At 44.9% G+C, this 25,836-nt stretch overlaps 1 protein-coding gene across 4 annotated transcripts in view; it reads right to left on the bottom strand.

Annotated features, from left to right (window-relative positions):
- Positions 1 to 714: 714 nt before the first annotated feature.
- arhgef28a (Rho guanine nucleotide exchange factor (GEF) 28a) overlaps positions 715 to 25,836 on the bottom strand; it is a 38,574-nt gene continuing 13,452 nt past the window's right edge. The window contains exons 10-36 of one of the 4 annotated variants that reach the window (XM_068706604.1): positions 22,376 to 22,476; positions 21,967 to 22,238; positions 21,693 to 21,876; positions 21,485 to 21,596; positions 20,221 to 20,307; positions 19,012 to 19,054; positions 17,967 to 18,068; positions 16,729 to 16,852; positions 15,980 to 16,115; positions 15,845 to 15,900; positions 15,647 to 15,749; positions 15,438 to 15,558; positions 15,216 to 15,331; positions 14,006 to 14,146; positions 13,607 to 13,857; positions 13,378 to 13,503; positions 13,174 to 13,291; positions 12,812 to 13,066; positions 12,604 to 12,680; positions 12,266 to 12,444; positions 12,046 to 12,137; positions 11,736 to 11,921; positions 10,768 to 11,003; positions 9,998 to 10,045; positions 8,745 to 9,263; positions 6,793 to 7,078; positions 715 to 2,419 (exon numbers count right to left, since the gene is read on the bottom strand). In XM_068706604.1, the coding sequence (XP_068562705.1) occupies positions 2,244 to 2,419; positions 6,793 to 7,078; positions 8,745 to 9,263; positions 9,998 to 10,045; positions 10,768 to 11,003; positions 11,736 to 11,921; positions 12,046 to 12,137; positions 12,266 to 12,444; positions 12,604 to 12,680; positions 12,812 to 13,066; positions 13,174 to 13,291; positions 13,378 to 13,503; positions 13,607 to 13,857; positions 14,006 to 14,146; positions 15,216 to 15,331; positions 15,438 to 15,558; positions 15,647 to 15,749; positions 15,845 to 15,900; positions 15,980 to 16,115; positions 16,729 to 16,852; positions 17,967 to 18,068; positions 19,012 to 19,054; positions 20,221 to 20,307; positions 21,485 to 21,596; positions 21,693 to 21,876; positions 21,967 to 22,238; positions 22,376 to 22,476 (4,247 nt within the window). In that variant the 3' untranslated portion in view covers positions 715 to 2,243. The remainder of the gene's footprint in view (positions 2,420 to 6,792; positions 7,079 to 8,744; positions 9,264 to 9,997; positions 10,046 to 10,767; positions 11,004 to 11,735; positions 11,922 to 12,045; positions 12,138 to 12,265; positions 12,445 to 12,603; positions 12,681 to 12,811; positions 13,067 to 13,173; positions 13,292 to 13,377; positions 13,504 to 13,606; positions 13,858 to 14,005; positions 14,147 to 15,215; positions 15,332 to 15,437; positions 15,559 to 15,646; positions 15,750 to 15,844; positions 15,901 to 15,979; positions 16,116 to 16,728; positions 16,853 to 17,966; positions 18,069 to 19,011; positions 19,055 to 20,220; positions 20,308 to 21,484; positions 21,597 to 21,692; positions 21,877 to 21,966; positions 22,239 to 22,375; positions 22,477 to 25,836) is intronic. The other 3 variants (XM_068706605.1, XM_068706606.1, XM_068706607.1) reach the window with 3 other exon arrangements.

Genomic DNA, 25,836 nt, shown 5'->3' with positions numbered 1-25,836 from the left:
TAATCTAGAGAACTGTCAGTGCAGCTGATAAGGAATGGAGTGGGAGTCTGTATGCGGCGCCTCTGTGAAATAATAAGGTGCATGTTGGAGGTAGAGCAGGGGGAACCGTGTTCATCTCAAGCATCTGCTCTTCTGTCTGAAAGGGGAAGAGCAACAGAGACACAGGTGGAGCATATGAAATACATTACTGCTGTCAGGGAACGCCAGGAAGCTCCAAATTGAGCTATCTCTGTTTTTATTTTTTATTTTTTATTTTTAGCCTCTACTTGAGAGACGGGCTGTGATTAGTGGGGAATCTTCACACCTGTAAAAGTCTTAGTGTTTTCAGAAATTTAAAGAATTAAATAACCCCCGCCCAAGAAAAAATTGGTGACACGGTCGATTGTTGCTGCCCAACAATATTGCGTCCATTCCATAGTTGGATGGATTTTGTGATTGCAAATTCAGGAGGTGCAGTCTGACAGGAAATCATTGTCATTCATGCACCTGGTCTACCACCTGCCACCGTTGGCAACTGAGCACACGTCTGTTAACACAGTTGGAGGCGCTTCGCACTCAGACCGGGGCCATAAAAGCTGAAGCGATACTTGTACCCAAGCTGAATATTGTGTTTGTGCTTCAACCAGCTCGCTTTTTTTTTTCTTTTTCTTTTTATTGTATTCACAGGTTCACTTAGCACCATTTTATAGCCTAAAGAAAAAACAAAGCACCATGTCAAGATCAATAAAAGTCATTTTTATCAATAAGGACACGTCTGAGCACACAAGACGAACGAACGGACACACACACACACACACACCTGCTCATCTGCTCACACAGGTAAACTACTATGTACAACACAACCCTTCACAAAGCACTGTAAAACTGTAATAAATAAAAATAGTAGCACAAACATATATATATACATGGTACTAAAATCACATCAAAATACTGCCACTGCCTTATTGTCCCATTAAGAAACGACAACAGTAATTAGACAGTAAACAGTAAAAACCATCAAGGGACACCTAAAGCATTGGCACAGGGACCTCTTTACATATAAAAATGCTCAAGAGGGATAATAAGTACATATACTAAATATTCAAGTGTAATAGTTTAGCGTTAAGTATGATAGTATCAATAAAGCAACCGTCTTATTTTTTTTCTGGGTGCTTACGAAGGTAATTTCAGGACATCTTCCACCCTTTACAGCTTATATGTGTGTGTGTGTGTGTGTGTGTGTGTGTGTGTGTGTGTGTGTGTGTGTGTGTGTGTGTGTGTGTGTGTGTGTGTGTGTGTGTGTGTGTGTGTGTAGAAATGTTTTGGGATCACCAAAATTGTTGCTAGTGTGGCTAAACACGACAAACACAATAAATAAATACAAATATGGTCAGACATTTGTGATGAGAATTGCTGTAAAATAATTACAAGAGTACTTAAAAGGGGTTTTCCATCTTTTTCGCCACAACTTCCTGTTGATTTTCACAGGAACAGTCGGGCTTAAAACCAGCTTTCCCAGGCGTTTGCAGTTGAATGTACACTCTGAAACTGACATATTAGCACAGCTGCAACATCTCTCTTAAAAACCGCATCAGCGCTTATTTCTCTTAACAAGAAAAACGTGCCTCAGATAAAGAGAAATAAATGATGGCAACAGGCAGCGGGTCTGGAAAATGTGGGACTGACTGCGTCGCACCTCATCATTCAATCCTGATGTTTTGGGCTTCACGTTACGCTCGGCTCTGATAAATGAAAGAGGGGGCCGTCTGCTCCATGGCGAGACAATCACCCGCTAGAGAGACACAGCCTGACGTTGGCCGGTATCGGGTGTACGCTTCTTCTCCTCTTTTGTGGTAAATTTAATAAACGTAGCGCTCAAGGGGGGGCGAGATATGTGGGGCCTGAGAAAGGAAGGCGGGGGGGGAAGGCGGGTGGGGTGTAGCTGCAGGGACTCAGTCAATAACACGCACAAACAAATTAAAATAAAGAGACATTGAACACCCAGTGGTGCCTGGAGCTAAGGTGCATGACACATGTGCGATTGAGTCTGAAACAACCTTCTTTATCTTTTTTTTTGTAACTTTACACACACGCATACATAAAAAGATCACAAAACTATCCTTTCAAATATAAAAATAAAGCATGACGAAAGAATGTTAAAGAGAGAAATGCTTTCTGAAGTCACACTCGACCCGGTCCTGGTGCTTTCACCAAATGTCTGAAGTGCTGGGTTGGCTGCTGAAGAGTCTACAATGCATCACCATTCAGAGGTACACAATGGTTTCTTCGCTGCCCTCCTCCCCACCGCTGTCAGTCTCCAAGGAAACCAGTGCGCTGAGGTCCAGCTGAGGGTCACCGGGATGAGGCAGCGCAGGATACGAGTCAGTTCCGCTTGCCGTTGACGACCAGGTCTCCCCGATGTAGCCGTGACTGTTCAGATCTGAGAGAGAGAGCACACACACACACACACACACACACACACAATAAAACACTATTTGTAGAAAACAATGCAGCTACTGATGCTGGTAATCCATTGACTAAATCACTCACTTACTAACCGCTGACACATAATCACCAGGATGGGACCGGCACCACTTGTTTAATGAGCTCAGTCTAATTGTTTGGTCCTCTCATGTAAATCGCTAACTGCATATAGATCAACCACAGCTGCTGCGGCTCAGCCTCACGTGCTTCTCTCCTGCACCGGAGCATGAGACAAAAAAGACCCTTCAAGCTATCAATCACCCCCCCCCTCACACACACACACACACACACACACACACACACACACACTTCTACTTAGAGGTGCCACTTTTATTATTATCTTTGTCAACATAATCCATCGTCATGGTCGGGATTCGATGACACCCGCCTCCACACACACTCGACGGTTAACAAGAGGAGACGAGGAAACGAGGCGCACCGGAAACGAGGAGGGATGAACGGAGATCTTAGCGAGAGCAGCCTCAAGGCAGATAACGAGGATTCAAACCCTGGAGTTGGCAGACATATGGGCCGGCGAAGCGGTTTTTTATTTATTTATTTTTTTAGCTAAATATTACATCCCCGGCTTCACGCCCCGATCCCTTCATGGATCAATAGCATTATTATTCAATTAAAAAGAGATTCTGGAAGAGTTGTTTTTATGGGTGGCATCTAGTCGAGGATGTGTGCGCGGTTACATTTTGCGTGCATGGTGGGTGCCGTCTAGCATTAGGGCAGGTGTGCTGTCATGGTAACAGATGGCGTGAACTATAAATTGCCTTATTGTGTCCCCCGTAGGAAAAGTGTCTCCGTTTGATTAATTATATAAGAGTCTGTTAGAGTGGATCTGTTAGCCACCATATAGGCCCGGCCTCTGATAGATGAGACATCAGCGTGCAGCCGGATGACAAAAAAACACTCAATCTCTGCCTTTAACCATCAAGTGACGCCATTTCAGCATAATTAATGTGTTACAACGCAGACGGCGAAATGTGTGCTATCTAAAGAAAGGAAAAATACGAATTTGTCAGGGCTGCTTGAACATTTGGAGAACATCTCAGTCTAGTACGGTAAAGCCAGCGGTGGCAAACAGAAACCAGTTGGCTCGGGTTGTTAGAACTACCTGAATAATTGTGGGTTGCCAGAATCGGTAGATGCAACGTGAAATACTGCTTTACCCAGGAAAACTGTGTCTATGACAGTCAAAGCCGCTTGAGAACATGGCTGGTAAATACAAATCTATATCAGGGATTCTTCCGTGCGATCAATATAATGAACTATCTAATTATTTATATTCTGTCTATTGCTTTTACCGTGTCTTGATTGGTGAGACAAAGAGAAATTCCATGCTCTGGTGGGACGAGACGATCTATTTCACGCTAATATATTCTAGCTGTGATCTCAGTATTGAGCAAAAATAATCAATAGTATCGTTTAACCACCGCTGTGCAGCCCGACGCTTTGTCAGACGGCCACAGATCAGGTTTGTGCATCACGCAGCACATTATATAAGGTGTGAATGAATCTACATACTGTAAAGAGCGCCGGCTTCATCTCTCTTTTCTCCCTCGGCCGACTCGCCATGCTCTCGTCCTTTGTGTGAAAAGGTGAGCGACGAAAAAACCCCAGACACGACTCACCAGATGAGGCGTCATTTCACAAAATTCCATCCAACTGGTTCCCCGAGATTACATTGTGCAGGAACAAATTATGGAAATCTCGACACACTGAATGAAAAAAGGGTGTGTATTGGTGTGTTTGTGTTTGTGTGTGTGTGTGTGTGTGTGTGTGTGTGTGTGTGTGCATGAGAGGAAATCTTCACATGCTCAGGTGAGAATGAGAAGTGAGATCATGTTTTGTTCCATGTGACTGGCGGAACAATGGGGAATTTGCATCTGAAAGAGATTCCTTTCCTTTTCCCACGATAAACAGAGATACTAGGTTCCTCCTCGTAAGCAGGCGGCAGGTGATCCAGCATGAGGAGGTCTTAAAATCTGAGCCTGCATACAAAAACACTTAAGGACTTCTTATAGAGCTATAAACCTGAAGAGGAATCATGCGAAGATTGGCCAATATTATTCCATCTCTTTCGGAGTATTTCATCGCAGGCAACGAGGAATGCATTGTGGGTAGCTGCGAGCTGGAACGCACCCCGCGTTGTAGATTGCAGCCACGTATATATATATATATATATATATATATATATATATATATATATATATATATATATATATACACACACCCCCGGCTTGTTAACAAGTGACTCCGGTTCCACCGGGGCTCATGTGTGCTCAATAACGAGGAAAAGGTTAATAAGCGGATCAATGAGGAGGAGGAGGTTGCGTTGCCTGTCACTGCTGGTAAACAACACCAGAAACTCTTAGCACTGACCTCATTTATTTAAGGGCCTGAAAAATCAAGACGCAATGTAACCTGTTAATCCCCGCCCCGAATATTAGAACGAGCTTGTGCATGAATAGATGAGGAACGGGGACGGGCGAACGCGAGGAGTGTAGCAGACGCCTCACGAGCGAAACGCAGATTAACATGTGTCCGCATCTCTCATTTCCCTGCCTGCAACCCCCCCCCCCCCCCCCTCCTCTCCCCCGCCATCTCTTGATGCGATGACAAGTCATGCTGTAATGAGTTTTGTAAAGATTTTTTTTAGATCGATGTCCCAATCAGGCCGCCATCGCCTGTGAACTGTGATTCACACGCTGTTGTCTGCGCTGCCAGTCGATAGATAGAGGAACCATTGATTTTCTCTTCCTTTGGCAGGCGGGGGGGAGGGGGAGAGGGGGGGGGGGGGGGGGGGGGGGGGGGGGGGGCTCGTTGCAGGTGGAGGTGGCGGGGAGGAAGGGCGGTTTCTTTTGTCAGGAGACACTGATTAACTGGGAGGAAGGACGGACAAGGCCTCGCCGGGGATAGAGTGTGTGTACAGTACGCTCTCACGTACTCGGGTGAAACCACCGCAGGCGGAGGGTTTGTTTACATTCTCACAGGAAGCAGATTTTCTCATTCATGTAGAGCAGCAGAGACGCGGTATGATGACCGCACACGGCTGTGCCATACAAGAGGCACTTGAGCTGTGAAATGTCTCGCTATTAGCGCTGAGATACAGGATATTAAACATAGGCAGTAATGAAAGTGATTAATTGAGCTACTTGATGCATTCATTAGTGGGGTTTTTTTTTTTTTTTTTCTACGTCCCTTCCCAGACGGCATCCGAAAGTTATAAAAGAAAATCTTTTTCAAAAATCTCGTTAATACGGAAATGAATGCAGTTACGTGCTCAACAATCTAATAACGGACAATTAATTTTCTCAGCAGCTTTCTATCTTCTATGGCTCTAAAAGTTATGGGTCAATTTTGAGATTTCGGACTATTTTGCTTCCTCTCTCAGACTAGTGGAAAGTTTATTTAACTGCTTATTGGCATCTGTAGATTTCTAAATTCACCAAAAGTTAGCGTTAGATAATGGCTCATTTGCATATTTAAACATAGACTTTCAGAAAACTTGTCTGAATGCAAGTTATCCACAATTTATTTGATCCTATTGAACTGTAGCATCTTAAAAATGTAGTGAATTTTACAACCAATATCTTTAAAGGCCGTCTTCTAAAAATGATTTTTTTTTTCCCCACATACTCAGCCAGAAATCTCCACTTCAGTATCACTTACATACACCAACTTTCCTTCCTATCTATATTCTGAAGTTTCTTACAGAGAGGGTTGTTCATATATTATTAAATCCTGATTTATAGAACATTTTATTGCTAAAAACATAGCAGAAATAGAGTTCAGGAGATATATAGATAGATAGATAGATAGATACTTTATTCATCCCCAGGAGGACATTTGTAGAATGCTTACTGGAATAAGTAAAAAGAAGAAAACTAACTCCTGATTTAAATCAAAACCTGTAGACAATAGTATATTTCAGGGGGTCACAAGCCAAAAAGGCTTGGAGACACAGTCTTACATGATAATAAACTGAATGTCTTTCGGTGTTGGACTGTTTCTTGGACAAATCAAGATAATTGAAAATGGCACCTTGGCCTTCAGGAAATCGTAACGGGCATTTTTCACCATTGCCTGACATTTTATTGACCGAAGGATTAACAGCAGGTGAACTGATAATAACCGTTAGTTACAGCCCTAGTTTACACACCAGACAGACCAGAACACAGGCGAAACCACCCTACATAACATGCATTAGGTAACAGGAGACAAGAGGAATTAAAATAGGAGTCCTAATGAGCCCCTTGGCAAAAAGCGATTTGTGTTTCGCTTTAAACCTCCACTATAACAGATGGTAGAACTTCTCACCACTGGGCGTGTGCTGCAGCTCCAGCCGTCCTGCGGGGCTGTAGAGGTATCCTGTCCCCATCATCCATCCCTGGGAGTCTGAGTGTGGACTGTGGGGAGTCTTAGCTACGGGGGTCTGTCTGCTGTTGGATCTCGCCAGCAGGGTGTTGAGACAATTGTGCGCGATGGGGTCATTTCTTTTGTGGTGGACGTGACGGTTGTTGACGCTGGTGCCGGCGAACGCGGCTTCATTCACAAACACGGAGCCGTTACCGGCGAGGTCTCTGGACTGAGTTGGTGCCGAGTCCTGGGGGACAGAGAGAGAGAGAGAGAGAGCATCCATCGTCACGGCCATGTTGAACTCAAGAACTCTGTGAAAAGACTTTCAGATGGAGCTCGAGTTCTTGACGTTCTAGACTCTTCTTTGAAATGCGCCGATGCATTCACATGGAGGATCAGGAAATCTATTTTAGAAGTGATACCGCAATGAAAGGTTCTGCTAATAGTGCTTTCAGATCATTTTCTCTAAAACTGTATGTTAGAAGAAGGGCAAAGCGCAGCTCAATCAAATAGAATTTAACGTGTATGGCTCACAGCATAGACAAAATACCAAGTCTGGATAATATACACAGACTTAACTGTGACTTATGAAAACTGTTAACTGTGTGTTTTTGTGAATTCTCTCGAGTAATGGAGTCCGTTTCTAAAAAAGACATTTAGCTGCGGATTTTTTGAGCCTCACAAACAAACCACCATTGTGTTTGTGGAGAGGCAAAGCTCTCAGTGTAGGATATCTCAAATCCTGGACAAATAAAACAAACAAAAAAATAGCTCCAGCCCCTAACATCCTCTCTCTCTCTCTCTCTCTCTCCTGTCCCATCTTCACATCAACATGGCCTCCTTTCCTCCGCAGAGCGGAGGCAGCACAGCTAATTAGAAATGACCTGAGAGCTGGTGTGTGTGTGTGTGTGTGTGTGTGTGTGTGTGTGTGTGTGCGTGCATGCGTGCGTGAGCGAGTGTGTCATTCGATCCGTCTCTGACCCTGTGAACTGCCGCCTCTGGCTAAAACATTAGCAGGGGAACATTAGGACCTCCACTGCTTCCGCACGCCTTTGTCAGACCGCTGCCGTTAATGCAGCCTCGACTAAAATGGATAAATGGAAATAAATAAGTGCGCAAAAGAAAAAGAAAAGCCCACGGAGGTGTGTAAATTAATGAGGGAGAGAGGGACTATTGTAACCAGCCTGCTCATTTGTCTGTCCATTCGAGTGCTCTCTCTCTCTGTGTGCGTCTTCTGAACTGTCACACCTGCTGAACCGAGCAGCGCAAAGCGGCACCCGGCAGAGGCTCGCATGGAAGCACGAGCTATATTAGTTTCACCACCGCTGCTTGTCCTTGTGAGGTACATTGAGACTTAAAGGGCGGGGGGAACAGTGCACCCTTTATCCTCCATGCCTTCCAGCTGCGGGGGGGGGGGGGGGGACATTTTCACTGCGGTGCTGTTCAAACAAAGTGTCGATAATTTAAGTCCTTTCGGACGCGATTGATTGGTTTCTTCAGCTGCGTGCCTCTGGTTTTAATTATTTTGTCGGGGGCTTTTATTTGCAATGGTTTAATTATCATCAATCATTAAGATGTTTATTGGTGAGCGGAGCTGCTGGAGCACTAAGACAAATGATGCTGAAATTGCTCTCATTATCGCAGGTCGTATATCAAGAGGGGATTGTGCTGCTGTGTGTGAATGAGTGAACCAGCGTAACTCAGGCCGATAGCTGTCTGGGAAAAGCTTCTCATTAACGACTTCAACTGAGAAATACTCCATAAACACTGCATATCTACCTCGCACTCATGTCAGGGTCAAGGGCTTTAGTCAGAGGCGCTATTGAGCCTTCGATTAAGGCCTCGGAATGAACATCAGAAGTTACTTCAGAATCCATAGACAGCAGAAACAGTTGTCCGTTGTGTTGCCATACCTGCTGCCCATCTAGAGGGATGACCATGTGAGGAATCACAGTTGGCAGACTCCTCTGCCGGCTGTGCCTCCAGGTCTGGAGCAGCTTTTGCTGGTTCTCCAGACGCTCGCGCTCCCTCTCCACGTTCCTCTGGCCCTCCCTGAGCCGCTCCAGGCTCTGCTGGTACTCCTCCAGCTGCTCGTCCAACTCTTCCCTCTCTCGCCTCAGCCTCTCCGTCTCCAGGTGGCACTGCCTCTCCCTCTCCTCCAGCCTGCTCTCCTGCTCCCCCTGCTGGCTCTCCCTGGCCTGGCACTCCCTCTCCCAGCGCTCCTTCTCTTGGCGCAGTCGGTCCTGGAGCCGCTGGGCCGCCGCCACCTCCTCCTTCCGCTTCTCCAGGTTACGCTGCTTCTCCTGCTCTTGTAGGGTGTTGCCCCGGATGCTCGGAAGGTGCGACCGCTGGGCGCGGGGGGAAGGGCGGCCAGTCTCTTGGAGGAGGAGCCTCTGGACCTCATAGCAGCTGTCCTGGATGGCGACGGTGGCCTGCAACCGACAGGTCAAAGCAGAGATGAGTTTCATGAAAATGCAAAAGGCCACTTTAACCACATGTGCATCCTTAACAACAGGGTAATATGAGAAGGCGATTTGAATGGGGAAAAGATTTGATCAGACCCTGCCCTGACTTTTAAGACAACAGAACTCCACGCGGTGAAATGAGCCCACCTCCGCTGGTAGAACTGCGGCTTTCAGGTTCATATGCAATAATGCATTCAGAACTTTGAATACGAAAATATCATTGAAATCAAAACCTCAAACTCACATAGACGGGCAAGAGTGCGCACACACATCCCCTCATGCAAATACACACACACACACACAACCTCTCTGCACAAATTTACATCTTATACTTAGCACCAGTGTGTGTGTGTGTGTGTGTGTGTGTGTGTGTGTGTGTGTGTGTGTGTAGTGAAACAAAAGACTCTTGTACGTCTCCCAGCAGTAAAAAGATCAGTAGGATTCCAGCTCCTGTTGCTCGCTGCCTTTGGCTTCAAACAGCTGAGCGTTTGGCTTCTCTGTTTACTGGAGCTGGAGTGTGCCGGCACATTAAAGCCGTTATCTTTGACTGCGCATGGCACTGACAAAGCGTATAGTATGTTCTCAGCAAAAAAATAAATAAATAGAAGAGGTTTGATTGTTTGCTGGCTTTCCGATTGGATAGTAATAGAGATGAGGACTGCAGTAGCAGGTGGTTAGCCGTATAGTGAATAATCACTCACCTGCAGACTGTAGAGTAACTGGGTCAAGCTTTGCACACTTTGAGCGACCTGTTAACGGACACAAACACAGCATGCAGATTAACAAGCCCGCTGTGATTTTGATGCAAGACATTTTTTCTGCTAAACGACGAGTTACACTTTAAAAAAAATCTACTCACAGGAGAGTCGAAATATTTTTCAAAATTGGAAGTCGCATTCGTGCAACATTTGCGCCCCCTTGAGGGCGCATTGTGTCCTGCCACACTGTTTCGGGTCAAATTCACGACCACACGCTGCAGTGGATAATAAAATGATTCCCTCTTATCGGAGTCATTTACCTCACAGGTCACAAAAAAACGGGAGCACAACTGTGGCATGGTAATTGGAATAAGTCTCCATATCCATTTTTAATGGCGCAATACTGTTGGTAACAAAATGGACTTCTTCCTTTATTATGAGCTTATCAATGATTCATCACATTAAGACTGAAATGTAATTCTAATAGACTGCGCTGAATTATTAAAACAACTGTTGGCAATCTTGAATCTGTGAAGAAATGGAAAGCGCTGAGGTTCAGATGCAGGCAGTAAGAGACTATAATGACCTATAATGCCTCTGAAAAGGCAGCCGTACCTCCCCCATCGCAACTACACTGAACATTGCATCATACTTCTGCATCAATATTTAACTGAAAAACACCTATCCAATTCACAACCTTTATTCACACCGCGAGGTCATACGAGAGAGGCTATAAAATACGCACATTTTATAGAGCAGAAACCGCGCTGTACCTTGAAGTCAATGTCATTCCTGTCTGGTTGTTGCAGGAGAGATGAGGCCTGAAGCACAAGGGTCTCAGTCCAGCTCCCCTCACTGGCCTCCGGGTTTTCGGGTGAGGCCTCAGAGTCTGAGGGGGGCTGTAAAGGCGTAGCAGGGCTGACGGGAAACACAGAGTCCGTGTCAGAGTCCGGGCTGTGAGTCGATGGAGAACAGGCCTGAGATGACAGCGTGGCTTTCAGGTTCTCAGCTGGGGAAACGAAAAAACAACAGCAGAGTGTGAAACTTAGTGTGCTGCTCTATCACTTCACACCTGTTTAATATGAGACCGAGAGTTCTGCCTGGAAGAACAAAGACAACATTTTGTGATTAAAAAAAAAAATCCCACAAAAGGAGTTCTCAGGGACAAAAAGAATGCTTATCCCGCTTTTAGTCCCTTAAATGTGTTCATGCTGACCAAAAAAAAGCAATAATGAAAAAATAACATCTATTTAAAGGCTGCAATGAAATAAACCTGACCTTAATCTTATATATGCCTAAGAAAAAATATTAATTAATAAAAAATTATACATTAGACTGCATTTCTTTAAATTCCCACACTTAATGCCCCACTTTAGACTTCATAAGCAGTACATTTAATGAATGATTTATAACACACTATGATGTAGCTGTAATTGTGTGTCTATTCATGTATTTGTCAGCAACTTATTACTGAGGATAGGCATAAGTGGATGCTGTTGTTTAAACAGCATAATGAATGTATAGTATTTAAAAAAAAAACAGTTGTAAAAATATAAAATATGTCTTCATACTGTAGAGGTTTTAATTGTTAACAAATACTGTACATGAATAAACAAAAATGTCCAGATATCTGCTTTCAATGACATCATACAAACCGTTTATTTATAGCTTTCTTACTTTCTTGTTTGTCTGTTTGTCTGTGTTTGTTCCTGCAGGGTGCAGTACATGTAAAGCAGCTCACCCTCTTGCAGAGCGGCAGACAGCAGCATTGTAGCCTGGGGCAGCTCCTCCGAGTGCGGCTGGACGAGCAGCCGCGGTTCGACCGGCGCCGCGTCCGTCCTCCCGCTCAGGGCGGCGAGCCCCGCGTAGACCTGCAGCTTCTCCTCCAGGCTGGAGCAGATCCGCTGGTCCTGGCTCATCAGACTCTCTGATACGCAAGTTCATCGGGTTTCACAGATGGAGCATTGTGAAACGTTAACTCGGGAGGGGGGGGGGGGGGGCAAAGAATATTCAAGAAAACAAATAAAGTGATGCCGCGGGTTTCAAAATACCTTGTAATTTATGGATCTTCTGAATACGAGCCTCGGCAGCTCGCCTCTCCTCTTCGGACTCACTCGTGGATTCTTCTTCTTCCTCCGGACAGCTGAGCAGAGCAATAAATCACTGCGGGTTAGACTTTTTGCAAATGGTCCTCCTCCTCCTTAACACACACACACACACACACACACACACACACACACACACAGATAATACAGAGACCTATACACACACCTCTCCACTGCCTCTCTAATGAGCCTCATCCAGGTGTTTCGCTCCTCTTTGGATGACGTGTGGACCTCGTACATTTCTGGCCCGGCGGCTGACGCGCTGATCAAAAACATCCCCCGCTCTTCGTTTGCTACTTCTCGCACTATTAACTTCTGCAGCGCGATGACTGGAGGCTTCTGATCCTGAGGCACATTACAAGCGGGGGGGGGGGGGGGGGGACTTAATTTATTTTGACATGATGTGATAACGGCCCGAGATAAAAACACCGAACAGGTAATAGGGTGGAACATCGTAACAGACGCACAAGATTGTCAGCGTCAAAATCAATTTTGTGCGCGTACCACTGCGGCAAACGTATACTTCTGGTCTTTTTCTTGCAGGAAAATGAGTGTATCTGTGAGAAGCAGTGCCAGGACATCTACGGAAGAGAGGATAAGCAGGACAAAACATGTCACGGAACTGATCACTTATTCACATTTTGGACATGCGTTCAACAAAAAGGATGCAAAAACAGCAGATCGATCGCACAACAACAAACTCGGGCCTCACCTTTAAGTCGACCGGTGGCGGTCTTCCACAGAAGCAGGCCCTGGTGTTTGAGCGTTTGCCCCGGCCCCATCATGTCCTGCTTGCGGAAAGCATGGCCGTTCTTCAGCTTGGCCGCGCTGCGGTTCTCCATGCGGTTCCACACTTCCTGTAACCTCTGGCGCCGCTCGTATTCGCTGACGCTCAGGTCCACGGCTGCAATCACCTCTCGGATCTGAGCCAGTGCTTTGGAAAGGTCGGCATGCTCCACTGTGTCCTCTGAGGGATCAGGAGGGAGAAACGCATGAGGGCTTGAACGTATACTTTTAAAGCATCGTTATTGACGATACAAACATGTAGCCAGTAGAGGGCGGTATACGACCTACCTTGAGTATATTGTAAGATCCTCTCCAGCAGCACTGGGTACTTTGTAATCCTTTGGGTTACCAGCAAGATGCACTCTGGGATCTCCTTCCGTTTCACCAAATAATTATTACCTTGTTGCTTGTAAAAGTAACATAAACAATTATCTTCCTGATCAGAAGGGTCATTTTGCTTTCATTTTAGAATTAGTAAAATAAAAAAAGTACCTTAATGAAAATCTGAAATCTCTTGTTATGCTGCTGGAGCTCTTTGAAGCAGTTGACCGCTTCGTTGTGACGGCTGCAGAATTCACCGTACACCTGCTTCATCTTCTGACTATTCTCATCTGAAAACTGCAGAAAAAAAAAAGAAGAAAAAGAGTGATTCGCACCGTCGCTGGTTTCCCTCCATCACACATAAGAGAGAGAGAGAGGCCGCCCCAGAGGACCGGCTGACCTGTTGGAGCAGGACGTCTCCTATTCGCCGGATGAGGTAGTTGCCGTGGCCCTGGGGCTGGGCTGAGCTGTGTCGCCGCTCCTTCATGGTGGCAAAGAAGGCGTGGTGGGAGAGAAGCAGCTGGTCCAGACAGGGGAAGACCCGCTCCAACGCCTCCGGCTCGAGCTGCACTTCCTCCTTCATGCCTCGCCGGAAAACCTCGGCCATGATGTGTAGCGTCTGTAGGTGGTGGAGCTCGGTCTGCATCAGCTCTGAGGTTCAACATTGTCAACATTCAACGCGTGTGTCGCATGAAAACAAGCGTTACGTTACGTCGCATAGCTTTATCTCTCCCTCAATCATATTAATGGCAGAAAGTGACACACTCCAGTGGGTTTCTTTCACAACTCATCTGCTCACCGTAGATCACATCCTGCCTCTTGACAGCTCGCTTGTCCTGCTTCTTGCAGAACTTGTGCTCCACAGTAAGACTCCACGACTCAGCCTCGTAGTCCGCGGCGTCGGCCGAGATGTCACTGTGGACACACGCATCCACGCAGTCTACGGAGGCAAAGAAGTACAAAATCACTGTCAATCAAAAATCCAGGATTCAGTTTGAACAGTTGCTGGAGAGAGATGTGGCTCTTTACCTCCACTCATCTCAATTCATTTATTCATCCCTTGGGCTATTTGGACGGGGAGTAATTTGTCTCAATACTGGTCATCACATGTTTCCACAAATTAAAAAAAAAAGTTGAATTATTTGGGAGTAATTTAAGGTGTTGATAAATGCATTTTTCCCATTCAACAAACAAATACCAACAGAGTTATTATCTGAACTCAAACGTAATAAGCAGTGGAACATATTGTTGAACATTGAAACGAAATAAAAACAATATCATTTAAGAAAAACTGAAACAACATTGCATAGTTAAAAAAATAATTAAACTAACAGTTTTTAGTGTTATATAGTAGTTTAGTTTGTCGGCTGTAATATATCACCAACCAATTTGAACCAACCCAACTTGAATACAATATTAGTACTTTAAATAGATAATGCTAACTGTATCTCCTACATATTTCTAAACTACAACTAATGATGAAATGTGTTTTGCCAGATCACCTGACCTGTTACGTTTGATCCACAAATGCATGTTTGTGTGTTTTTTTCACTGCATTCATGTGGAATTTCAAAGAAGGAAAGGAGTTTTTTCCTTAAACATATAAAAGCTTGTCACCCTTTGATGGGATGAAGTTGTATCTAAATAGTACTTTAAAGTATTTTTACTTGGAACATTCCGGAGTCATATGGATTTAATTTCCAACACATCGTCAAACACATTTGGAACCAAAAGAACAATTTATCACCAGACATTTACGTTTGTTTTTAATAACTATAAAAAGAATGAGGTTGAAATCTTACAAAAGAAAAACGATCAGGGTGAATACAATCTGGGTGAAAATGGCATTTTTTAAATATATAATATCTGTTTTTCAATGATTTCCAACCGGAGAGGCAACAACATCTGGGAGCCTGAATTGAATGTAAAAATGAGAAACACATCTGCTTCTTTATAGGTTTGTCCAAATCTATAAACACTGAAAACAACGAGCAAATATGGCATCATACCTTCTCCGAAGGATGAGTCGGTGGAGGTGGAGGACCCTGGAGTCGGCAGGAGCTCTTCTGATCGGCCGTTGATCTTCCAGGCGTCAGACTCCGTCTCTGAACTCTCACTGAGCCGACTGTTACCCAAATACAAAAAAAAAAGCATGAACAACCAGTACAACCCACAAAATGTTTACCAATATCCTCAACTCATATCATGTGATTGATAGAGGGCTCTATGACCTGTCACTGTTTGGGAACGTCCCAGAGAGCAGGCATGGCTGGGTCGCAGTGTCTTTCATGACAGGCAGAGAGGTGGAGACGGGGAGGACGCACTGAGGAGGACTGTCTCTCACTGTGAAATCTGCAGGGGTGAAAGCACAGAGAATCAACAATAATCATTCCCAGAATCAAACGTTACAAACAGGAAATGCCACGCACAATATGGTTACCAGAGCTGTTGGTGACTGGGAACCTTTGTGTTGTGAACTCACTCTGTGGGAGGGATGCTGTCCTGCTCTTCACCAGGGTAACGGCATATTTGTCCTGAAGTTTCTGAGTAATACAAATAAGAGAGGCTGGTCACACACAAGGACAGGGCTCCAGTGGGGATGTTTTTTTATTCTTACATTAAAAAAACCGATACTCACCTTCAGACATGGGGGGACAGATTCCTTACAGCCCTTATGGACGATTGCAGTGCAACCTGGGAAAGAAAGATTTTTTTGTAAATGCACTTTTTTTGTAAATAAATAATAAAGTTTCAAAATTACGCCATTGCTTACCGGAGCAATGCAGCAGGTCCTTTCCAGATGCCGGTTTATCGCACACCACGCACATGGTGGGGCCCAAACAGGACCCTGTGTTGAACCGATGTCCATTCAGCGGCCTCTCCTTGGCCTCTCTGTCCTTCCCCTTCCCCTTGGAAAGCCATGCCGGAGACATGAGCGCCAACAAAGAGGCCATGCAGGCTAAACGTGAAACCGCTACAGCTAAGCGCTCTGAGCAAAGCGGGGCCTCAATTCATGTTTTCACAAACCAGAGTGAGTTTCTAATTGCGGAGTGAACTCTCCCCACAAGTGAGTAGATATACGAGCCTGGAAGGAATCCCCGCCTTTTCTTTTTTTTTTTTTTTTTTACAATCTATAAGTCCACCGACAAGGAAATGGAGCGTAGCATAAACAACAGATGCAGGTCATGGAGCGCTTCCACGCTCTGTGCTGACTCAACAACAGGGGATTAATCATTAAAAGGAAAGAGGTTGGACCCCATGTTTGGTCCGTCACTCTGACCTTCAGTCATTACCAGAAACGTTTCCTGGTTGTGTTTCTCAGAGAGTCACGTATTCCATAGTCTAGACCGGGGGATACTGGCCTTCACAAAAGTTCTATCGTGTTTAGCAGCATGAACACTTAAATATACTTAGTTATAAATAATACAATGTAATCAGCCAGTACATACACACAATTACTGGTATTCTTAAGCTAATAAACTAGGCTGAGAGTGTAATGTGCCGTGTTTAAATTGGGTTTACCTTGGTTTTGTTGCGTGTGCTGGACATCCGGCTCTTGAGAAAGCTGAAGGTGCGGATGACTTTGTACTTCTCGGACTCCACCTTTGTCGGGATGTTGTACTTATCCAACTCCTCCTCTTCGATTCTTAAGAAACATGAAAACAATCTCAGTGGGACTTGTTGTATACCTTAAAAACAAGTCAAGTTTCTTTGCAGACATGTGTTAGTTGGTAAAGTCACGCCGTCCTGGTTGTCTTCTTGCTGAGTCTACAGGACAACAAAAGCAAGCCTGACGGGTTAGTGAAGGTGCAGGCAGGAGGTTCTCTGCAACTCTTAGCTGTGAAAGTAAAATTAGTAAAATTGTTAGAGGCTGGATACATGCAAAACGACAATGACAGTCTTCTGGTGCATATTGTTAAAAGACAATAACAACTTCATTATTGTTCTGCTGTTAAAGGAGCTGAGAGGAGATGAAACAAGGAGAGTGGGAGGAGGAGAGGATAGGAAAGGAGAGATGAGGTGTTGAGGTGAAGAGCAGAGGAGAAGAGAAGAGACGAGACGAGACAAGGAGAGGAGATGAAACAATGAGAGGCGAGGAGGGGTTAGGATACGAGGAGGAGAGGAGAGGAGAGGTTTGTCAACAAGGAGAGGAGATGAAACAATGAGAGGCGAGGAGGGGTTAGGATACGAGGAGGAGAGGAGAGGAGAGGAGAGGAGAGGAGAGGTTTGTCAACAAGGAGAGGAGATGAAACCAGGAGAGTACATAAAACAAGGAGATGAGAGGAGACAAAACAAGGAGAGGAGAGGAGGGGAGATGAATGAAGGTGATGGGAGGAGACAAGATAAGAGGAGATGAATGAAGGAGAGGAGCGGTTAGATGAAATGAGTTGAGTATATGAAACAAGGAGAGGAGAGGAAGGGAGAGTAAACAAGGTGATGAGAGGAGGGGAGATGAAACAAGAAAAGGAGAGAAGAGTGGACAAAAGGAACAAGGAGAGAAGAGGAGATGAAACATGGAAAGGAGAGTAGAGGATATGAAACAGGGAGAGGAAATGAGAGGAGACGAAACAAGGAGAGGAGCAGAAACGCATAAAGGAGATGAGAGGAAACACGGAGTGGACATGAAACGAGGGGAGGAGAGGAGGTCGGTGGTTTGTTGTCAATCGATGCGTACATGCTATCGGTCTTGGTCAGAGTTAGTGGGAACTGGAGGGTTAAAGGACGCTACAACAGTGGATCAGGGCTCGACCCCCACATACTCTTTGAGGAACTCAGACAGGGTGAGATGTTGGAGGGACTCTGCCAGCTCCATGCTGCCCTCATCGTCAGCAGACTGGGCTCGCTGACGGAACCTAATCTCCCTGTAAAGAACAGCGCACACACACACAGACACACACACACACACACACACACACAGACACACACAGACACACACAGACACACAGACACACACACACACACACACACACACACACACACACGGGGACCCACTGACGTTTTAACACTGATGATTAAAGATGCAAATCTGTCTGTTCAATTCACACACGGAATAGGCACACAAAGGGCTCCATCAATGGGATGAAATGCTGAGTGTTAGAAGCTTTTATACTATCATTTTGTCCTGATTATGTCTGGTATCTTCCACTAGGGGGAGCTACTGAAGTGTGGCAGTTCAATAAGGGTATTTATACATAAGAGGGGAAAGGAAATATCAGCTGGCACCAGTGAAAATAGGCAGAGTGGAACAGGAAGAGGAAAGGAAATCCTCTTTTTGATCAGTGCCACATCTCTTAGAGCTGACAGAGACCATATGAAGCAGCACTGTCACTTTCCATTATTTGATACCGTTTTTCAAATCATAAACCATCATTTTGCCACACAGCATTGTAAACTACAGTACATCTGGGGCGAGATGACACTCTTAGCCATGGATGGAAAAATAACAAGGAGCATTGTGCGTTTCAGAAACAGGTTTCTGTGGGTAGCTCAGGGTCACACTGGTATCTGTATGTCACTAGGACAAAAAAACACCTGTAACGCACAATAAACCAGCTGTGCTTTAAATAAACAAAAGAGCTTCATGAAAGACGGCAGCACACTGCCCGCTGTCACCAAGCAACCTGGATGTCATGGTTATCCACATACGTTGCTCCCGGCGCTGGGATTACATATTTGATGTAACGTACGTCTTTTTAATTCATTGCGAAAGCCCAAATGAGCGAGGCCGAAAGTGAAAGGCAAGAGACACAAGACAATGTAATCCAAATAAGACTTGTAAGGAAATATAAATGAAATCATAAATACCTTTTTTCATGAGACTGCTCTGATATACTGGAGGCTCTTTGCTCTGTGTACATAAAGAAGGAGGAGTTGTAAAACTAATTGATCAAGAACAATCAAGACAACACGTTGAAAATGTGTTATAGAGTGAATAAAACAGATGATCAGCACCGATTCGTAAACAAGACAGAACGAAACATATGAAAGCTTAAGCACAGGCAGACACAAAGGGCTGACCCCTCAGACACACACCATCACCACCACCATCATCATCATCACCATCATCATCATCATCTCTTACCAGGCTGCAAAGCAATCGGCCGTCTTTTCATTTCATCGCTGCAAATGTGAATTACTCTTGCACACTCACTGCCATTCTGATCACAATAAGGCTGCGTCACGATGAAGGAAGCAACACACACACACACACACACACGCAAACATAGGCTGACGCCAAGGTTATTACACTTTAGTGGCTCTAATTTACCTTTTACTTCAACAATAATGATTCAAATACCCTTTCTAATTCCATCTGGTGTTTACTCGTATTTTTGTTTTCCACAGTTTTGTACTTCAGCGTGAGTATTCAAGTATTCACAGATTTTACATTTAAGATGATTAAAGTTCATTAAAGATCATGTTCAGCAGGGAAAATCTTTTGTATTTTCAAATGATGTTGGATAAATGCTCCTAAATTTGGAAAGCAACTGGCAGTCATGATATCTCCATGCACAAGATTACTTCAGAATCATGTTTTTGTTGCCGCCTGATGAATGTAAGCATTGCATTCACTCTCATTTTAGCTCTGTTTTGGTCTCAACCAAAGAAAATATCTGGCATTTTAGCTTCTAAATGCGCTCCACTGTGTTCACCGGCTAGTTGCTGACTTTGTCTTTCTGCTGCTGCTGCTGCTGGACAGGCGGCATGAACATACAGTTGGTTTATCTGTGTTTTTTGGGGTGAAAACAGCTGCCATCGCTTTGGAAACCATTTGGTAGGCCGTAAAACCAAAACAAAGAGCTAACACATGTTACAAATCTCTGTAGAGCTGAGGGGAACTGCCAAGTCAGGTGTTTCTGTTTTTGAGTCAAATATTTAAAAACTTAAATATTCAGCCGTTGTAGAATCGGTTTACAGTAATAACCTTGACTACCACACACATAAGCACTGACACTGACAGCGGCGTGCTGGCTATGCTGCGCAGTGTGACGGCTGCAGGTGTCCAGTACTTACTACCAGGGTGGAGAAGAGACAGAGATTTAGACAGAGAGAGGGCCTGAAGGAGAGATCGGCTGTGGCTGACACTGTGGAGCACGCCATCTACAGGGCACAGTGGACAGAGGGCGGCTCACACATCAGCTACAGAGCGTGGAAACTATCACCACGGACGGTACAGTCAACTCCGGCCTGAGAGCTCTTTAATTCAGATTTCTTGCAGTGGAGCAGGCTCAATTGAGAATATTTGAAAAAAAAAAACAAATCTAGAATCCTTTTCTATTGGAAGAAAACTGTTAAAGTAATAGTTTTGGGAAACATGCATATTTGCTTTCTTACCAAGAGTTGAAGACCACTCTCATGTCTGTCTGTTGTGGTTTTTCCAGGCTCAAACCTTGAAGGAGTCACTGCTCCGAGCCAAGAAACAGTGCAGCAAATAACACCCCATAAAACCTAAACTTTTTTTACGAATTGAAAGTTTTAACTTGTTATGAAACAGTCTCAACCTAATACTGATGCCTCTATATGACTCGCATAAGTAAATGAGAAGAGTGGCTATTTCTACATATCTATTCTGAATGCTTGTGATCGGTGCCACCGGGTTGGATCCGAGGAAAACAGATGCAGGTTCACCAGAAACTTGGTGGAGAGCTCTGCACCCCCCGCAGCAGTGGCGCCTCCACCGGCCAGGAGCAGAGCCTTGCCTCACTGCTCTGAAGGTCCCTGCTGGGAGTCAACGACGACACCACGCTGCTGGAGGCCCAGGCCGTATCGCCGGGCCCGCTGGAGGGAAGGGAGGCACCGGACAACCAGAACCAGGACCGAGCGGAGCAGACCGTCACCCTGCTGACGGCTGGGAATCTGGTGCTTGGAAACACTAAATACGACGAGTTCCTAGATGTCCAGGAACTTGTTAATTAGTGAGCTACCAGGCGCTAAGCTACGCTACCCGTCCTCTCACTGTAGCTTCATATTCACAGACAGACAAGAGAGTGACATTGATCTTCTCATCTAACTGTTGGCAAGAACAAAAATAGATGTATTTCCCATAATGACGAACTATCGCTTTAAGCACATTCATTTGTTGGGAGTTGACCGCACTTAATACATCAGTAGTGAGACTATCTTTAGTTGACAGTTGGATTAAGAAAAAAACTGAATGTAGACCATTAGTGACACACCAAACAAGTGAAGTTAGTTCACTGACACATTGTTAGTTGTGTGTTAGACATCTGTACATTTCTAACTATGTGAGGGAGTAAATGGTCCCGGCGCTACTGACCAGGGCTGATATCTGAAGTGTGGTTGTCCCGGGCAAAACGAGCAGGACGCAAGCTGATTTTGGGGGAAGAGTAGGAGTAGGAACGCAGTCGAATCCCCAGGTCACCCATTTCCTAGAAAAAACATTTGAATACAAAAAACATCAAGTCTTCAAACGTGTCGTGATAGAAGGAGAAGTGGAATTATCTGAACCTGAGATGGTATTTTACTTTTGTGGCGGGTTCACATGCTGAGGAGGCAGATTGACTGCGAGTGCATGTGAGGTCAGGGGAGGGACGAAAGGTTTCCCTTTTGTCTTCACTTTTCTCAACGTCTGACAAGAGCGGGGAAAGCGGAGACTTTGGCTCAGCGCTGTCTTCTTCACTGTCCACTTCCAGAGCCACTAAACTGGGACTGGTGAGCAACACATGACCAGTTACACACAGAGAAACCGGAAAACACTGCGTTCAGAGACAGGAGAAGACGTTCTACCGTGTTTAGTACCTGAGGTCACAAGTGTCCATGGGCGGACTTTCTCTGGGATTGGTCGGCTCAGAGGACACGAGACGGTGCAGCCTGGCGAGGGCCCGGTCGGCGGGTGAGAGTGGGGGAGAGCAGGGTAGAGAGGGAAGGTAGAAATCCTCTGAGTAGGGTGGAGGTGTGTCAGTAGCTGGCAGGAAATCTTCTGAGTCCACCGCGTCCCACATCCCGCTGTCCGTCCCTGTGCTGTCCCTGGTCACTCCACTGACAATATCCTTTATTTCGGCATCTTCCTCCTACGGTAAAAACATACGACGGGAAAAAAAAAAATAAAAAAGTGCAAAAAAGAGAAGCAGTATATGTTTTAAAAAGTAGCAAATCAGGAGAGACGACATGATGAATCTGGGTTTAAAGAGAGAGGGTGATGTATGACCTGTGTGTGATGGGGGGCGGTCTGATCGCCGCTGTCCATCATGGAGAGCAGAGGGTCTGTAGCATGCTGGACGAACTGCTTCTGGACGGGATGCCCGTTTACTGTGATAAACATATAGTACAATCTTCAGCAAAGTTTACAATCAATCAAATAGACTACTTCTCTGTGTCTCCACTCTGTTTTCCCAGTGAGGATCAACTGCTCTAGAGTACTGTGCGAGATGTCTATGAGGAATTTGTTTTTATGCTGCTGAATGATTTACTGTCACAGAACAAAGTGAGAAGCCACTTTTCGGTACCGTTATTCATCAGTTCGATGTCTGGTTGAATACAGACAGCAGCTCACAGAGTAACGTGGATTAACGTAACCAGACAACAGAAACGCATCTACAATCACTTAAACAGGAAAGCCACCAGCCAAAAAAAGAGATAATAAATGACCAAACATGTCATTATATTGGACGGTTAAGTCATATCTTCTTCAGTGAGCCTTCTGTTCTGAATCATTGATTTGTGCCATAATTTATTGATCTTTCATTGCATAAATGTGAAGGCTGAGAGTAAAGAGAGGAAAATGTGATGACACTGCATACCTACTCCCCGTTTGACCTTTAAAAGGTTTGTTTTCATAGAAACTTCCACATATCAACTTCACCGGCAGGCTGTCTATTGTCTGGCATTATTGACTCGAGTCTTGCTCTCTTATATTTAAAACAGGAGACGCTTTGTTCACCCTGAAAAAAAAACAAAAGCTGTTTTTGAGAGGCTGGAGATGCTCGCAAAGTAACACAAGTTTGCCAAGCATTAGAAGTGCTGACATCTGAAATCTGATTTGGTTCATGTGCTTGGGTGTGGCAGTGGGGCTTCACAATTTCAACAAAGTAGCCTGCGTGACAATATTCATGTGCACTCTCTCTTTGTGCTAGTCATAAATTTAATAAAACAATCAAGATTTCAACAGCTGCATTTGGTTTTGTCTTTTTAAAGGCTGTGTTTGAAGTCCTCTTGCATGCATATAGTAGCTCCATCATCAGGACAAAGTTTGTGCAATACTTGTTGGTTTATGACCAAATACCAGCAAAATGGCATTTCCATCAGCCTCAGCTGTACTTTGTGTTTAGCGCTGACTAATGCTAGCATGCTAATATGCTAAACTAAGACCGTGAACATTGTAAACAATACTTGCTTAACATCATGTAAGTATTGTTACTGTGAGCATGTTAGCATGCTGATGTTAGTTAGCATGCTGATGTTAGCATTCAGCTCAAAGCACAGCTTTGCCTCCATTAAGGCAATGGAGGCAGTACAATACAGTACAGTTTTTTTACTTATGCATCAACATTAAAACAACAGCAGGGTCAAAGTGGAGCTCATTTTAACGCCTTTAGTTGCTAGATATTCCCATAGGAATGCATCATAAATGATTACATGTTTTGCATTGAAAATCTTGAACGTAAAGTGGCTATCTGCTTTCAAATGGAAATAGTGCATTTAAAACTTATTTGCACAAAGCAGCACAAAGTAAAGTTAAAGCAAATATGTGTTCAAGGACAGTGCCTGAGTAAAGTATGTGTGTACAGTATGTAGAGCTATAAGTGCCACTGGTGGATGGTGTTTCTACGATAACAATGTGGAAAATAGCCGCTCTCCGATGGAAAGCCATTTTCATAACTCTCTTGCTGGGCACTTTCCACTCAGACTTTGATGTCTGGACCAGCCATGCCTGCACTAATGTAAGGGAAATCCTGGGCATCACTGAGGCATTTCCTCTCTGCTGCTCCCACACAGTGAAGACATTAGCATGGAGCTCAAACATACAAGGCAGACCTCTTATGTCAATTCATTGTATTTATCTTGTTTTTCTCTGTCTGTCTATTAGCTCAAATCAAACTGTCTGTATGAAGCTTTCCACTAGGACACAAACGCCGTCATCTTAATTTAAAGCATGGTGACTGATTGAAGGAGCAGTTGGCTAATTGTCACACCGACTAGCTCCAACAACAAACCAGTGAAACCACAGAAGCCCTTTGCAATCATTTCAACAGATCTGGATAAAAAAAAAACAATAACTCTGGATGACAAGTTTGCACCACAGCGACCTCGAGGTGCTGTCAGTGAGCTCGATGACTTGTGCAATTGAAAAGAATCTGCAGTCCCGCTCGAGGGAGAAACATTGGGATCAATGCCCCTGTGTTGTCACTCATCACTACTTCACGTTATCATACACACACACACACACACACACACACACACACACACACACACACACACACACACACACGCACACACACACACACACTTCAGTTTATGGTCACGGAGTTTATGGGCTCCATTCAGCAGTCTCTCTCGCGTCCACAACAGACTCTTCATTCTTCCACGGCAACACACAGGAAATTAGCATTCGCGGTAACCGTGGCAACACCTGAAACATTTGAGCATCCTCCTCAAAAGTCTTTACAAGCCAGTGAGTGTTTGCGCTCGCTCAGCTTATACCTGGTGTGCACATGTGCGTGTTTAAAGAGAAGTCAAGGTTAATGCATGTGGCTCACCGAAAATGTCAGCTTTGGTAAACCTACGACATCTGAGCTCGTTAATTCACGTACTGTACAGAGCTCCACTGTCCGATCCAGAGGAGTCGGGGGAGGGGATGGCAAGTGCGACAAGGCCGGGGGGGGGGGGGGGGGGGCGGCATAGTTTGAGTGGGACACGCCTGACCCCATTCCTGCCTTTGTCCCAGTGACAGGGCAGATTCCTGGACTGAGTCATTGGGGAAGCCGGCGGGTAAAGAGACCCAACCCGCAGCGCCCGAAGCCAGACTCCAGGAGGATAATACATCCGTTTAATCAAAGGAAACTGCTCATCAACCTTAGACAGAAGTGAATCCCTGTCTGTGTCTGTGAAGCAGTTAGCGTATTGATTTCCAATGATGTGATTGAAAACAGGGCTCTGCATATTGTGCCAGCGCCACAAGAGAAAGGCTTCCAGTCTGGGCTTCTCAAACAGCTAATTATGCGCTGTTCCCACACCCTGTTCAGCACAGCCAGAAATATGTATTTGTGTTTGGTTTTTTTTTATGAATTACCCATTCATTATTTAGGCCACATGAAGCTCCTTGCTCATGCCTGTGCAAAACAAAAATATTTAAACAGAGGTTGATGCATGAAATACTAGAACAGTCCTACTCCTCCTCCTCCTCGTACTCTTCCTCCCAGGAAAAGCAGTAGTAGCACAACATCAAGTCTTCTGGATATAACTCTAAATATTCAGGAATTGAAACCAGATGCCAGAGTATTATTGCCATGATATTAAAATGGAAACAGTATTTTGGATCGGATAAGTTGCTCTTGTGTTTGCCAAATCTGTGAGGTCGATAAATCGAGAGAGAAGAGAAGAGAAGAGAAGAGAAGAGGAGAGGAGAGGAGAGGAGAGGAGAAACGAGGAGAAACGAGACAAGAGGAGAAC

This window comes from Cebidichthys violaceus, unplaced genomic scaffold (assembly GCF_023349555.1).
Source record: "Cebidichthys violaceus isolate CVI_PGR_0920_01 unplaced genomic scaffold, fCebVio1.0.p SCAF_12, whole genome shotgun sequence".
Classification (NCBI taxonomy): domain Eukaryota; kingdom Metazoa; phylum Chordata; class Actinopteri; order Perciformes; family Stichaeidae; genus Cebidichthys; species Cebidichthys violaceus.
The sequence above is the reverse complement of the archived record's forward strand: the minus strand, read 5'-3'. Positions and strand labels throughout refer to the sequence as shown.